This window comes from Podarcis cretensis (assembly GCF_951804945.1).
Source record: "Podarcis cretensis genome assembly, chromosome: 2".
Taxonomy (NCBI): Eukaryota; Metazoa; Chordata; class Lepidosauria; order Squamata; family Lacertidae; genus Podarcis; species Podarcis cretensis.
In genome coordinates, this window is record NC_137171.1 from 42,421,952 (window position 1) to 42,437,213 (window position 15,262).

General features: G+C 43.1%; 1 protein-coding gene across 1 annotated transcript in view; it reads right to left on the bottom strand.

The window, feature by feature from the left end:
* The window catches only part of DNAH9 (dynein axonemal heavy chain 9), a gene marked incomplete at its 5' end in the record, with an annotated part of 193,458 nt that overhangs the window by 135,582 nt on the left and 42,614 nt on the right, over nt 1-15,262 (bottom strand). The window contains 10 exons of the mRNA XM_079965835.1: nt 2,098-2,245; nt 2,973-3,081; nt 3,705-3,832; nt 6,120-6,330; nt 6,918-7,205; nt 7,740-7,878; nt 9,079-9,236; nt 12,232-12,336; nt 13,610-13,766; nt 14,208-14,368. Of these exons, the coding sequence (XP_079821961.1) occupies nt 2,098-2,245; nt 2,973-3,081; nt 3,705-3,832; nt 6,120-6,330; nt 6,918-7,205; nt 7,740-7,878; nt 9,079-9,236; nt 12,232-12,336; nt 13,610-13,766; nt 14,208-14,368 (1,604 nt within the window). The remainder of the gene's footprint in view (nt 1-2,097; nt 2,246-2,972; nt 3,082-3,704; nt 3,833-6,119; nt 6,331-6,917; nt 7,206-7,739; nt 7,879-9,078; nt 9,237-12,231; nt 12,337-13,609; nt 13,767-14,207; nt 14,369-15,262) is intronic.

Below are 15,262 nucleotides of genomic sequence, written 5' to 3' on the forward strand. Positions count from 1 at the left end.
GCTTCCAGGCATATCCGCAACTGAGCGTCCTTTCGGCTTTGGCCCAGCCGCTTCATCAGCTCTGGATCTACTTGTACTTGCCCTCCGCTCTTCCCCAGTATCATGTTGGACGCCTTCCGACCTGAGGGGCTCATCTTCCAGCGTCATAACTTTTATATGCCTGTTGTCTTTGTCCATGGAGTTTTCTTGGCAGGGATACTGGAGTGGCTTGCCGGTTCCTCCTCCAGGTGGATCACGTTTGGTCAAAACTCTCCACTATGACCTGTTCATCTTGGGTGCCCTGCTCGGCATAGTTCATAGCTTCTCTGAGTTCTTCAAGCCCCTTTGCCACGGCAAGGCAGTGATCCATGAAGGGGGAGTATATGATACTATAGGATAATATATTATAAGAAAATATGGGAAGGATATGCAACAAAAATAGATTCATTAGTTTGTTGGTACTGGAACCAGGGAACAAATTATCAAAGGTCCTGTTGAAAAGAGGTCTTGGAAATAATTTAAAGGATTAACATGAGAATAAGGCAAACCTTACTGCAATAGCATAATCATTAAAATAGTTAAAAGATAATTGAATATTTATTTTATCTTTTTTGCTAATGCCTCTGCAGATACTAATTAAAAAGTGGATTCTGTGCACAGTGGTGCATGCAAGCACTCATCTCCTCCCTCCTCCTTTTTCATATAATTTATTTATGATTTTCATTTATATACATTTCAATAGTTTAACCATAGTTCTAACATTTCAAACCTCAACTTTCTTCCTCCTCTTTCTGCGGTTCCTTAAAATTATTTTATCATTTCCTGCATATTCTAAATTAACTTATTCTTTAATTCATCTATTTTGATTATATATTCTTTTGAAACTGCAGGTTATTACAGTAATCCTGCCAATGTCTTTATCTGTTTACAATTTCTTTGTAGATATTCAATAAACCATTTCCATTCTTTTATATAAAAAAGTTTGTTATCTTGATTTCTTATTATTCCGATAAGTTTCGCCATTTCTGCATAATCCGTAAGTTTTTGTATATATTCATCTTTCATTGGGACTTCTTCTTCTTTCCATTTTTGGGCAAGTAACATTCTTGGAGCTATAGTTGCATACATAAATAAATTTGGGTAGTTTGGGTGTTTGGGTAGTTCTACACTACCCAAGCTAAGAGAAAAGCTTCTGGTTGTTGTTTTTTACAAATGTTATCCTGTTCCTTCTCCTCCCCAATGCTTATTTATGGGGGAGCCAAGGACTTTTTTTTTTTTTTTTTTACTCTCTTTCTTGATATGGAAAGCCTAATTTTGACAGCTCTTGCTGCCTCCTCCTTTGGAGAAGGCAATTGGTAGCTTCTTAAAAGGGAAATGGATAAATGTGAAATGGGGAAGTACATGAATGGATGAAGCCCTGCCCACCACTGGAATACAGCCCCTGAGACGGTCACTCATGAGGGAATGCTGCCCTCAGACTGAAAAGGTTTCCTCAGACTTCTTGTATAGTATACTTCTGCTTTAAGACTTTTTTCTGTTACAGTCAAACCTCGGTTGTCGAACGTAATCCGTTCCAGAAGACCGTTCGACTTCCAAAATGTTCGACAACCAAGGCACGGCTTCTGATTGGTTGCAAGAGCTTCTTGCACTCAAGCGGAAGCCGCGTCAGACATTTGGGTTCCAAAAAACATTTAAAAACTGGAGCATTTACTTCGGGTTTTCGGCATTTGGGAGCCAAAACGTTCAAAAACGGAGCCGTTCAAGAACCAAGGTTTAACTGTACTAGGTGTCACTGTAGTGTACGCAGAAAACAACCTTAGGGACACACCTAATGGCAAATTATTATTTACTTATGACACTTGTACTCTGTTCTTCCTCCACAAAAGCCTTAGAGCAGCTTATATGATACAAAGAGACATCCTTTGAAGGCAGCCATTCTTCATTCATCTTCTGTGACCGGAAGAAGCTCTCAAGTCCCATAGGTACGATGCTGAACTTCTTTTAATACAAAACAAGAAACCAGTTGGGGAAGCTAACATGTAGTACTTAGGACAAATGGTCATAAATGCACATAGGGTAAGCAAATCTGTCTGAATTGTTCAGTGTGCTCGACCGTACCTGGTTCTAAGAGTGTCCAGACAAATTGGCAGATACTTGTCAAACAAAATGGTCAGGTTAGCTCGCTCTGACTGGATTTCTCGTCTGTCAATCCAGCTACTCACGGGAGGATTCCAGCCCAGATCAGCTGGATTGATGTAAAGGATCCCTGGGAATGTGAAATATCAGAAGTCAGCAAGAGAGTTACCCAGTTTTTCCACATCTAAGTTATAGGTACAGTGGTACCTCGGGTTACATACACTTCAGGTTACATACGCTTCAGGTTACACACTCCGCTAACCCAGAAATAGTGCTTCAGGTTAAGAACTTTGCTTCAGGATGAGAACAGAAATCGTGCTCCGGCGGCACGGCAGCAGCAGGAGGCAGTGGCGTAGCGTGGGGGGTGCAGGGGGGCCGGCCGCACCAGGCGCAACATCTGGGGGTTAGGGAAATCCACGGGTTAGGGGGCGCAAATCCATGGGTTAGGGGGCGCAAATTACTTGCCTTGCCCCGGGTGCAGATAACCCACGCTACGCCACTGGAAGGAGGCCCCATTAGCTAAAGTGGTGCTTCAGGTTAAGAACAGTTTCAGGTTAAGTACGGACCTCCAGAACGAATTAAGTACTTAACCCAAGGTACCACTGTAGTTGAAAGATAATAATCTGGTATGATTGTGCAGCGACAGCAGCAACTGGGTCCTTGGACAAGGTGTCTGCCATCACTGGCATGGCAGCCATGCTAGCTGGGGCTGATGAGGATTGAAGTCCAAAACATCTGGAAGGCAGCTGGTTGGCTACCCGGGCTCCCTTCATGAATCTTAGGCCAAAGCTAACCCCCATTCACTTTCTACCATGCCAAAATGAAATGCCACCCTCTCCCTCTCCCTTGCCACCTACCTGCTCTAGAGACAGTGGCAGGAGTGGCAGTCCGCAGGTGACTGATTTCGAACAGCAGCCTCATGGTGGGATTGAGAGGAATCCTTTCATTGCTTGCTAGTGTCAGCACCTGCAAAAGAATAGATCCAGTCAGGCTGAGAACACAAAGAGCACTATGATCTGCAGAGACTTCTCAGAAGCATACTGATTGTATGCAACCCAGGACAGTACCTTCCTTGAAACACCAAAACTCTTTAGATGGAGTTGCAAAGGTTTCCTCTCGTTTTCTCCCAACTGCTCATTTATTTAAAGCATGAGAATAATGCCACTTACATAAAACCCTGTTGATACTATGTCAAAAAACAATAGAGGGCTTGCTTGTTGCTTCTGCTCCTACCAACATCCCAGGAAGAAAGTGTGCATTCTGCATTAAAGACCCTTTCAGTTTCTGGAAACAATCTTTTGATAACTCACAAAGGCACAGGGCAACCACCAAGTCTCTACCCTGGGCAATCTTCCCAAATTGCACTCAACTAGGTGCAGGACTGCACAAATACCAAGCGGTAACGTTTTCTGGATATAGGTTTGTTTGTTTTTTTGTTCCTGAAATTGCAGGGTTCCAACCCTCAGATTCTTGAAACAAAAAGAGTTGTGAAAGTTTGGTCCTATGGTTTACATCCGTGTGCCTTTGGGCAAAGGACAGGTTATTCTATGTACTCAAGAACAGTTGTTGCCGTCAAACTTGTGTCTTACCTTATTATCATCCATGACAGTATTAAGAGACTCAATCCACATCGGATCAATATCCCCATCCAGCACAATCCATTTGGGGCCGTCATGTGTAATATTAGCTAGGTCTCGCATAATTGATGAGAACAATCCTAAAGAGATCACAAGCAGTGAGTGGGATTCTCAGAGGACTCTGCACGCTCCCTTTAATAACGTACGAGTGTTTTTGTCGCTGTCGTTAATTCACGCTCCCTTTAATAACGTACGAGTGTTTTTGTCGCTGTCATTAATTCAGCTTGCATACGAACAAGCAAAGCGAAATCTAGATGCAGTTAGTTAAATTTGATAATTACAAAAACAACAGGGTATGAATAGAATCTCCTTCAGGAGATAATGCATAAGCGTGATCAAATAATCTCATTGAAAATAATCCCAGACCACTTAATACTGCTGAGAATGGTTAAGGACAGGGAAGAAGAAGCAACAGCAACAACAAAAAATCTCGGCAGCCCATTCAGAACAAAAAGGGAAAGAAGAACTGTGATTATGAAAAGCATTTGACTATGACTTTGCTCTTCTCCCTCTCAAGATGACACCATCTTCGAAGAAAGAACATAACCACAGCAAAAGTTTCAGAAGTTTAGATGACAGACATAGCACACAGTGGGCTGCCTTTTTCCTATTTGTCCAATATAATTTCCCTGAAATTTCCCTCGTAAATGCAGGTACAAACCAAAGGGAGCTAAGGTGGGTCCATCCAGATGTGGCTGAACTATGCCCACCAGTCCCAGCCAGTATGGCAAGTGATCAAAGATGATGGGGTTTGTAGTTCAACAACATCTGAATCAAAGATTATGGGATTTGTAATACCTCTGTTTTAAACAGTTAGGTACTAACAAAAAGTTACAAATTTAGCATGTACTTGGTTCTGCCCTACACTCTGCTCTCATACTGCAATGTAAAACAAGCATACCATGCAATGTTAAACATATTTCCATGTCTACGGGTCCACATATTAAGCAGCTCAGCACCATAGCAAATTTCTTATTTCAGAGTATCTTGCAAATATTTTGTATTTCCAAGATAACCCAACTGCCTTTTTTGAGTATGAGGAACTATTATGTACATGATGTTAGATTCCTCAATATTTTCATTGCTAATCACAGAAGTGAATGTAATATAATAGTATATATATTCTCCTCATAATCCACAGTTGAAAATCTAAGCCACACCCCAGCTCTCAGTCAGTCATGCTCCTGAGCTGCTTTTCACTCACACTTGTTAAAATTATAAGACACATCAGGGATGCCAGCTGGCAAACCCAAGAAGATAACAAAGCTTTGGCCTATACTAGTGAGTCTGTCGCTGAGAACAATGGCATGGTTATATAGTGCTGAAAAGATATAACATCCAGTATCTCTTGATATAAGGGGGTGGGGGGGAGGGATAGACAGAGGAGATACTTCAGTGAAGATTAGAATTGCAGAAACTCCAGAAGGTCTTGATGCACCATAGATGGTCCTGGAGTTTGACAATCCCACAAAGAAAAGAGGGTGTTAGAACCAGGGCAAAGATACTACGCAAGGTTCGTTCTATCCTGCTTATGTTCTTATGGGTAAGAACAGTGAAATGGGGCTGGGGAAGCCACAAACCTCTATATAGGAAGCCTGGGAGGGAACTGGCACGTCAGCAAGTCAAAGTTCACATGTCTCAAAAGGTAGAAAAGAGACAAGGAAGCTCTGGAAAGGCCATTTCCATTTAGATATTGTGGGATGGCCAAGGAACTCCATAACTGAACAAGAGCACAGAAACAAGGCCAACTTCCATGAAAGAGAAACATACCCTGGTAAGGTCTCAGGCTGCTGTGTTCTCTCTCTCTCCCTGCCACCTCAAATTAGATTTTTTAAAAAAACATGCCTTGCCTTCTTTCCACATCACAAAGGCCACCTTCCTGCAATAGTTTCACTTAAGGGGGCCCAGGCACTAAAAGTGTGGAACCATACAATGCATTCCGAAGATTACATATCCAAAGATATTTTTCTTGCAAAAAAAGTTGAGTAATATGCAGGGGGGGGGGATGCTTATGAAATACAAGGAAATTAAGAAAACAAAAGTGCCTCTGGAGAAGTCTGCAAGAAAGTTCAGATGAGAAAAGTACGCAAGAACAATAGCAGCCGTACTGCACAGCACACCAGAGAGAAACACGAGTTATTACTTTTCATGAAAGCCTCATCTATGAAAACAGAAAGCGCTAGAGACATGCGAGAGAAAACGCTGGAAAAGTTCTAACGTGATGAGAAAAATCTCATACCTGCAATGAACTCTCAGAGCACACATTCTGGATTAATTTTTTGGATTTTTTTTAAATTTTTAATTTATTGCAAATGGCATGAAAAATGTCTCTCTTCCTAGGTTTTGACGATGTGAGAACACCCTTACCATCCTTCCACTCTCTTGTAGCAGGATTAATGATGCCAAAGAGTTCATCATTGGTAACCGCTTTTGGATTGAGGTCCATCCAAACAGGCCGCCGCTTCATGATGTGATAGGTCTTGTTGAGAGATTTCAGCACCTGTGACTTGCCTGTACCTGCATTTCCCACCACAAAGACAGAGTGCCGAACTGCCAGGAGTTCTTCCAGCTGCACCACCTACACACAAAAAAGCCAACAAGATAAAACCACTGTGTTGTGAACAAAAGTACGCACACCCCATTTTACTTACAATGCCAAGCTGCTCTCATAATATAAATTCAGAACAATGTATATGCTTCTCAAGGACTGCAAAAGCAGTCATCATCAGAAGAAAAAGGAAGGTCACGCAATGTGATGTGTGAATGGCCACAAACCAAGAACAGGAAACAGGCAACAAATGATAAAACAGGTGTGGGAAACCTGAGGTCCTCCAGATGATGCTGAACTACACCTCCCATCAGCCCCAGCAAGCATAGCCAATGGCCAGGGATGATGGAAGTTGTAGTTCAGTAACATTTGGGGGGGGACCAAAGGTACCCCACACATGCAAAGGAGGCGAAAAGTGAAAAACCTGAACATGCAACAAAAATGCACCAGGGATGCCTTCATGCACACACACCCTTAGCTAAGTTCCTATTTACAGTAGACAGAGAAGACTGTTTCTCAGAAGCATAGAATTGCAGATTTGGAACAAAGTTAAGTAAAGAAGATCCCAGAGGACTCCTGCAGCCTAAAACTTGGGTAGATGAAAGCCACGACCTTACTTTGAGCACAAAGTTGTCCTCTGGTTGCAGCTTGAGTTCCAGCACAGCTTGCTTCACGAAAGATTCGAAACTGAGATCTCGCTTTCTTGGAACATCCAAAGCAGGAAAGAGGTCCCCAATCAGACCCATGAATACTGGCATGTCATCCGTCACAATCTTAGGGATGTTGAAGTCCCGAAGAGAGCGCATCAGCACCTGGTCTTCAGGGCGGTCTGGGTCTCCTCTCTTGAGAGATCCAGCAACAACCAGGACTGACTTAATTGCACGTAAGCCCCAGTCATAGTGATCCTAATGAGAGAGAGAGGAGGGGACGATGTATTTTTTACTTGGCCTACACATCAAACACTGGAAGTGTACCTGCAGATATCAGCATGTTATCAAAGGAACACAAATTAACTTTCCTCTAACTCTGATCCTCAGCTTCGTGCTGGAATGACTTGAAAGTACAGCCTCCCTAGGCAATAAGCAGTCAATACAGAAACAGTCAGGTGGAAGAAGTGAAGTGAGGAGGTGGAATCCCAAGAGGCCTGACCCAGAAATCCTGAGAACCAGTGAAGTCTGTAGAAGATCCCAGGTCTAGGAACACCAGGACTCACACTAGCCCACCACCACATATCCCATGCATTTGGCATGGGAATGTAATCCCAGGCAGGAGTAAAATAATAATGGAGAGCAGCAGTTCACAAATGTATATTTGATTGTGAAAAGGGAAGAAAGATGTAGATGTTCATGAGATGCATCATGGAGATGTTCACAAAAGTAGAACATGGCAATACCGTGTGATATCGGATAATAGAGAACAGCTAATGAAATGCAACCTACCTGCTTTGACAGAAGTTCTTTGCATAACTGGTAAAGAGTGATGAACTTCCTAGCTAACAGCCGGGCCTCTATGAATCCTTCTGCCACCAGCATAATTTCACAAATCAGCTCGAAATCTGGCACAACCATTGCACAGGGCCTAGGAGAGAAACTCAGTGTACGTAACCAAGCCACACAGGAAGGTGTCTTATACAAGGTCAGGCCATTTGTCCATCTAGCACAAGACTGTCCTAATCCAGACATTGGGTGGGGGGTGTTTTCTTTTTAACCCAAGGGCCTCAGGCAAGGCAACAGATGAAGAGTTCTGCTTTTGTGTAAGAGGCCTGCATTTCAGCCATACAAAAGTCACACGCATAGAATCGTAGAATTATGGAGCTGGAAGGAACCCTGAGGATCGCCAAGTCCAACCCCCTGAAATGCAGGAATATACAGGTGTCTCATTCTGGGACCGAACCTGCAACCTTGGCATTGTCAGCCCCACACTCTAACCAACTGAGCTATCCACACACACACACACCTTACCCTCCATCACAATCTAGGGGCACATTATTTAGTTACTTATTCATTATACTTATCATCATCCAGTCAGCCAGCCAGCCAGCCAGCCAAAGAGCTGGTTGTGGGATTTTCTGCCTTAGGGACCAAAGTAACTCTGCTGGCCATAGATAAAGTGCACCTTGACCTTGGGAGGGGGAATTTGCTGCTCCACCTAAGGCAGCAAAATGTTGTGGGCTGTCTAGGCATGGAACTGAGTATCCTGAACAGGAGCACTCACTGAACCATTTTGTCCCAGGCCCCACTTATAGTGATCACATTCAAAATACTATGACTTCCTATCTCCACCAGCTCCATAAGCACAACTTCAGAGATACTATGCGACTCACACAGGTGTTTCATGGAATTTACATATAGAAGCAAGAGCCTTATGTGCTTGCATAGTCAGGGCCTGGATGAAAGGCTCTGAATGAGTCACTTATATAGCCTGCATACTCCAGAGCAGTCCAGACTGGTCACTTTCACCCATAAACCAGAAGACTAAGCACTGGGCTACACCTTGGAGGGAAAATACTGTGTCTGGTTCATTTGCCCTTGCCAAAGTAGAATAAAATACACATGGCAATGGGAGATATCATGATGAATAGTGTTGGGTATGGAGCAGGGCGTCCCAGGTACAATTTCCAGTGCAATGACAAGCTGCCAGAATGTATACTGAAAACCTCAGTTAACGTTCCATAAAATGGGAACAGCTACTCACCACAAAACACTCTTTCAGGAAAGAATGAGGCAAACGTTTTAACATACTAAAAGGAAGCTAAAAGGAACGTGATCCATATCTTACCTGAAAAGAGCCTTCAAATTCTCAGGCAGCTCCGTACGACCGGCATAGCCAGGATTCATGGTGATGAAAATGCCAACAGAGGGAACTAGTTTAATGTCTTCGCCGAGGAAATTAAAATTCTGCTTTTTGTCCCTTATGGCATCCTGTATGCTTTTCACCTGAAAATGGAAGAAGATGGGGCTTTTCGCTCTCCAGCTCCACGGATTTTTTTATAAAGCGTGCTTAATAAAACATGTGCTAAAAAAGCTATGTGATATTGTGGTACATATTAGAATCGAGCACTTATCTACACTGCAGCATATCTAGGCAAGAAGATGCCTCCTGTGGGTTGAGAGGGCTGGCATCATCTTTTTTAAGTGATTGTTGTTAAAACTGCTGCCACATTATGAGCAAACTGTATCTTTATGAGCCACTGTACTCCCTTCCCCCCCCCTTAAAAAAAAAGAAGGGGGGGGGAAGGCTGCTCCATGGCTCTGTCAGTATAAATTTTATCCCCTATGAAAAATGACCCCTTCTGTGCCAAACCATTAGGGCTCCTCCAGTCCTGTTTCAGACAGTGGCTAACTGCATCCGGGAAGCCCAGAAGCAGGGGACAAGAGCAGCAGCCCTCCCTATTTTTTTGTCCCCAGCACCTGATATCCAGAGGCACATTGCCTCTGAAGAAGATTTCCCACTTGATTCCAAGGTTAATGAGCAATTGATGACCTACCCTTCATGAATTGGTCTAATTCTCTTTTAAAGCCATCTCAGTCAGTGGCCATCTCCACCTCTTGCTTCAGTGAAGTCCATAAATGAATTATGCTTTTAGGTGAAGAAATACTTTCTTGTGTCTGTCCTGAAACTACAGCCAACTTCACCAGGTGGCCCCCCAGTTGTAGTTGTAATGGGGGAGAGGGGGGTGAATAATTTATCTCCGCCCTCTTTTTTTCCATGCCACATGTAAGGTTGCATGAACATTAAATTTAGGCCAGAAAGACCCCTGCCTACTATTGACAGAAACTGACTGGTAATGTGATAAGTTCTCATGCAATCCAGGAACAAAATTTAGGATGGGTCATGGAAGCAGGAATGAGGAAGCCTGTGACATATCACCACCTTGTAAACCAGGACTATTCCAAACCAGCCAAGGCAGGAGCAGCTACATAGATTCATTGATACTGGGATAAAAGAAATGAAAACCCTTCATGCCATGGAAAAATGTCTATAGCATACATTTATCCCCCTGTGTGATGGCTCTGCATAGCCAACATCATAGGAATATATTCAAGGCTAAGAGCTAATTAAAACAGAACACCCACTGCTTTGGGCCAACAATGCAATATCTATACATGCTAAGCTATCCAAGGTAGAATTTTAATTGACCTGGAAGTTAAGTGAGATTTTGAGAGTGGCTGCCTTGAATATTTAATAGCAAGACTAGCACATCTACTACAACATACATGACTTGCTAACTTTATGGCCTGCTTTGTTCTGCTGTGTGGCTTGCACCTCTGAAGCACAGATTCATCGTCTTGACTATTATCCTTTGGAGGGCTTAACGTCAAGAATGTTTTTCCTGTTGTGCTGCTTTCTGAGAGGAAAAACAGATCATCAACGCCATGTTTACTGGCTCAAGATAATCTCTGTATTAACAGGCTGTCTTCAAACACAACCAGCACTTGACAAGACACTCAACACTTGACAAGACAAGCATCTGATTAGGGCTTTCCCCACCATCACATTAACATTCCAAATTGTATTTAAAACTATGATGATAACTTTACAGTGGCACTGCTTATTTCATTTCAGTAGTCTAACTAATGGAGAAAAAACATGTAATGTTGAATCGACTAGGGACTTCTTGTCTGAGGATACCATTTCTCCTTTAATCCGATACCCTTTTGCATCTTCACTACGTGGGTTTTTTACACACACAGCACTTAAAATTCACAGGCCTCATATTTTCACAGAGCACTTCTGTACACAGCACTTCACAACTGTACATACCTTTGCCAAATAACACTACCTAAACCCAGAAAGGAGGAGAGGCATATAGTTATGCTACAACTGCCATAGAAGCATTATGTTCTCTATTTCTACTGAGTATCCCTACAGCAAGATCAAATGCCCCTCAGCTACTGTTCCTCTCCGTACCCTACAGCTTCCACGTCCTTAGTCCATTTATGACACCAGTTCTGCACCTGGAACCAGGCAAAGCTGATATACAGAATTCCCACCTCACCCAACAGCTGTCAAGCACTGGAACTCAACAGAAATAAAGAATGAACTGTGCTTATAATGGGACCGAATTGCATTTCCAAATAATACAACCACAATACCTTAAAAGCAATATTAAAACCAGTAAACCAAGCCTCCCCCCACTTCTTCTGGATCCAGGTAACCCTATCTTGAAGAAATTTGGTAAGTGGCAACCAGGCATAGGGCTTTTTCTGAGGTGGTGCCCCATTCATGGAATACCCTCCCAAGAAAGATTAACTTGGCATTAACTCTTATGTTTTAGATGCCAGTTTCAGACCACATTGTCCTCTCCAGCCTTTGATGGTTACTTGCTTTTCTGCTCTTGTCATTGTTGTCATTTTCCATAGGACTGTGTTTATATTTTATTGTTAATCGTTAGCTCTCTTGAAGACTGATCAGTGGAAAGGTGGAAATAGAATAAATAACATAAAAACAGTGACCATTTCTGGGCATCACACTAAAATATGGTTTAGCAAGACATAAAGGAGCCTTGCCTCCTTCTAGGCTTGCACACTCTCTCTCCTTTCCATGCAGCCAGGAGGAGGAATAGCTTGAAAGCCCTTCCTTCCACTTTTCTTTACCCACAGCATGACACATTATTTGGACTGCAACTGTGGTTAATACTTACTATGGTCAGTTTTAACAAGCCTGCTTCAGAAACCGTAGTTTGCAGTAGGCTTATTTTAAATGAACCATAGTTAACGTTGCCCACAGTTTGTCAGTCTGGACACAGCAATAAGCCATGATTAACTGAAAGCAGAAACAGAAGGCCATGCAAGGGGGAAGAGGGGAGAGCCCAGGAGGAGGTTAGGCTCATTCATGTCTCACCAAACCATAGTTTTGTGTGACATCCAAATGCAGCCAAGCTCTCAAGGTACATCCCTGCCTTACACTTCTTTCCTTCTTATTACTTACCTGTACAGCCACCACTGACAAGACTTCAACAGAAATTCTGTTAAACTCATCAAAACAGCCCCAAGCACCAGTCTGGGAAAGGCCTTTGTAAATGTTCCCACAGGACTGCAACAAAAAAGAGGAAAGGACAGCAAAATTACCCACCTATTTTGTTTCGGTGAAATGTGTATACAACCTATTTCCAGTCTGATGAGCAATTTGTTCTGTAGGCACTTTCTAAAGAGCAAAGGAATGGAAGGAGGAAGCTAATAACAGCAATGATGAACTTGGATGGGTTTCTCAATTGTACAGTTTTATTACCTATATGCAAACCACCCATTTAAAGATGATTGGTACTGGCTGACAGCACTCCGAGCTCAAATAGATGAAGGAATAATTCTAGGGTTGCTTACTTAGATCAATGAGAAGCAATGAAGAGCCATTTAGACAAGGGGTGGGAAAACTGAGGTCCTCCAGAGATGGTTGGACTACAACTCCCATAAGTCCCAGCAAGCACTGTCAGTAGTCAGGAATAATGGAAGTTGTGGACTACAGTAGCTGCAGAGGCAGAGGCAAGGGGGAAGAGATGTTCTTCACCCCTGCTCTAGTTTAATGAAATGTTTCTTCAGCTTTGATTTCAAAACAGGATGGCGCACACCTATGAAATTGTGACTGTGTGAGGCTGTTGTCTCAGCACCTGACTTGAAAGTGAAACAGCCCCACCTACTTTTTGCTGTGCTGCTGCCAACACACAATGGTGAATGCACTGAAGGTAGGTGCACTCAGGTCTAGCATTGTTGGTTGGCCACGATATAGCAATAGTAGGTAAGGCAGTTTCATTTCCAGGTCAGATGCTGAGCCAATCTCCTCAGAATGCCACAACTCTGCTGATGGATGCTGAAAGTGTTTCAAATATTTTGGGAGCTTTGTTCTTTAAAGCAAAGAACTGGATACAGCCCCACAGCTGATTTTCCCACAAGAGGGAAAATAGTAAGCTTTTGGGAAAATGGAACAGAAGTGAACAAGGAGAATAAATCTGCTCTGGGGAGAACTGCAAAGCTTGAGTGTGATCATACTTCACCACAGCACTACTCTGTTTTTATGCAAATCCCATTCAAATCAATGCAGATTCTGCAGGAAAAACTTCCCAGTGGGACTGCACCCCAAAGAAAGTGGAATGAAAAGTATGTCAGAACTAACTATAAATGCAGTTTCTCCAAATAAACAAAAACGTGTAGCAGTAATTATATGTATTTAGCTTTCTGCAGAGTTTTGGATTTCTAGTCCTCACCATACCTTTTAAGAGAAGCTTCCCTAATGAACCAGCATTTAGTGAGTTTTCTCTCTACATAGAATCTTACTAGTATGCTATTATTCTTGACTGTTTCTTAAAAGTTACCTTGTAGTCCATTTGCTCTGAACAGTTGAAAACATAGACCATGATGCCAAGCGCTCGCCCAAGATCCTTGGTAGTCTCTGTCTTCCCAGTGCCAGCTGGCCCTGCAGGAGCCCCACTCATGGTTAGGTGCAAGGACTGGGTGAGAGTGATGTAGCATCTTCAAACAGGAAGGAAAATATCATCATCATCATCATCATCATCATCCTGCCTTCTTCCCATATTGGAACTCAAGGCAACTTACACAAATTAAAACAAGACAGAAAAAACACACAAAAAGCCTAAAAACATATAAAAGATAATCATTTTTAAAAACAATTAAACTGTAATAGAAATCAAAACAATAGGAAAAGAAATATATTGAAATGTAGATAATAAAAACAGCAAAAACAGCAGAGCACAATTAAAAACCCTGTCCTTAAAAAAACAAAATTCTTTTTAAAAAAGAAAAGCCTGGAGCTGCAAAACCATCAAGGCTTTGTGAATTGCACATCAGAAATAGCAAATTTCTGCAAAAACAAAATAGGAGGGTGAGGGGAACAGATTCTGCAACAAGCTGCCAAACTAAAGCTCCCTTGTCTGAGCCCTTCCAGATACCTACCTGTCTGTCAGAGGAGTGATGACCAGGCGGGGTGTGTTCCCAAGGTATTCATAGGAATATAGAAACTGTGCATCACAAATGTTCGCATAACAGTGCTTCTCCTCATCTGCCCACCGGTGTCGGAGTTGAGACAGCCAAAGAAACACCTGTGCATTGTCCACCTTCAAGAGCAGAGCAGAAAATCAACATAAAACAGCTTATGGAGGGGCAAATGGTACAGCTGGAATACTAAGGTGATCTACATGCTCCACAGCGATCGTGAGTGCACTTGGGGGCAATGACGCCAATGGTTTTGCACATCTCACCAGTCCACAGTGAGGCAAGTGCCTTGACAGGAGTGCCAGTCAGGTCGGGTAGAAAATCCCCCAGAGCAACACAGTGGGTCCCCCATCCCTGCAAGTGGAGTAGCTACATTCAGGGGAAACTTCTCCAGGGAACGGTGGGCTCTCCAATCAATGGAGTATTAGCAATCCATTCTATGGCAAAGACCAGGTCAAGGGCATGCCCAGCTACATGGGCTGGAACATTAATGTACTGAGTGAGCCCCATGGTTTTCATGGAGGCTATGACATCCCAAGCTGGTCCATTTGAGGCAGCTTCAGAATAGATACTGAAGTCCCCTCCTCCCCCCCCCCAAAAAAAAATCCACTGTGGTAGGGTTCTCCAACACCACATGCAAGACTTCATTCACCCCCCAAAAAATCCACTGTGGTAGGGTTCTCCAACACCACATACAAGACTTCATTCACCAGCTCAGCCAGGGAGGTTGCAGAGCAGTGGGGTAGATGGTACATTAGCAACATCCCTGTGCTGTCTCTTTGTCCAAACATTCACAAACTACCCCTCAAACCCACGCACATTGCCAGTTGGTATCCTGGTAAGGACGATGAAATTCTTCTGGATAACTGTAACACTTCCTCCCTCCCCCTCTGACCTGGAATGTTGCTGCACTGAGCACCCTGCTGGGTCAGCACAGGCCTCCCAGCCCATCTGCCAAGGTCGAAGTTATGCATGACAAGTCTGCCCCATCATACACAATCAAATAATGGATGGTC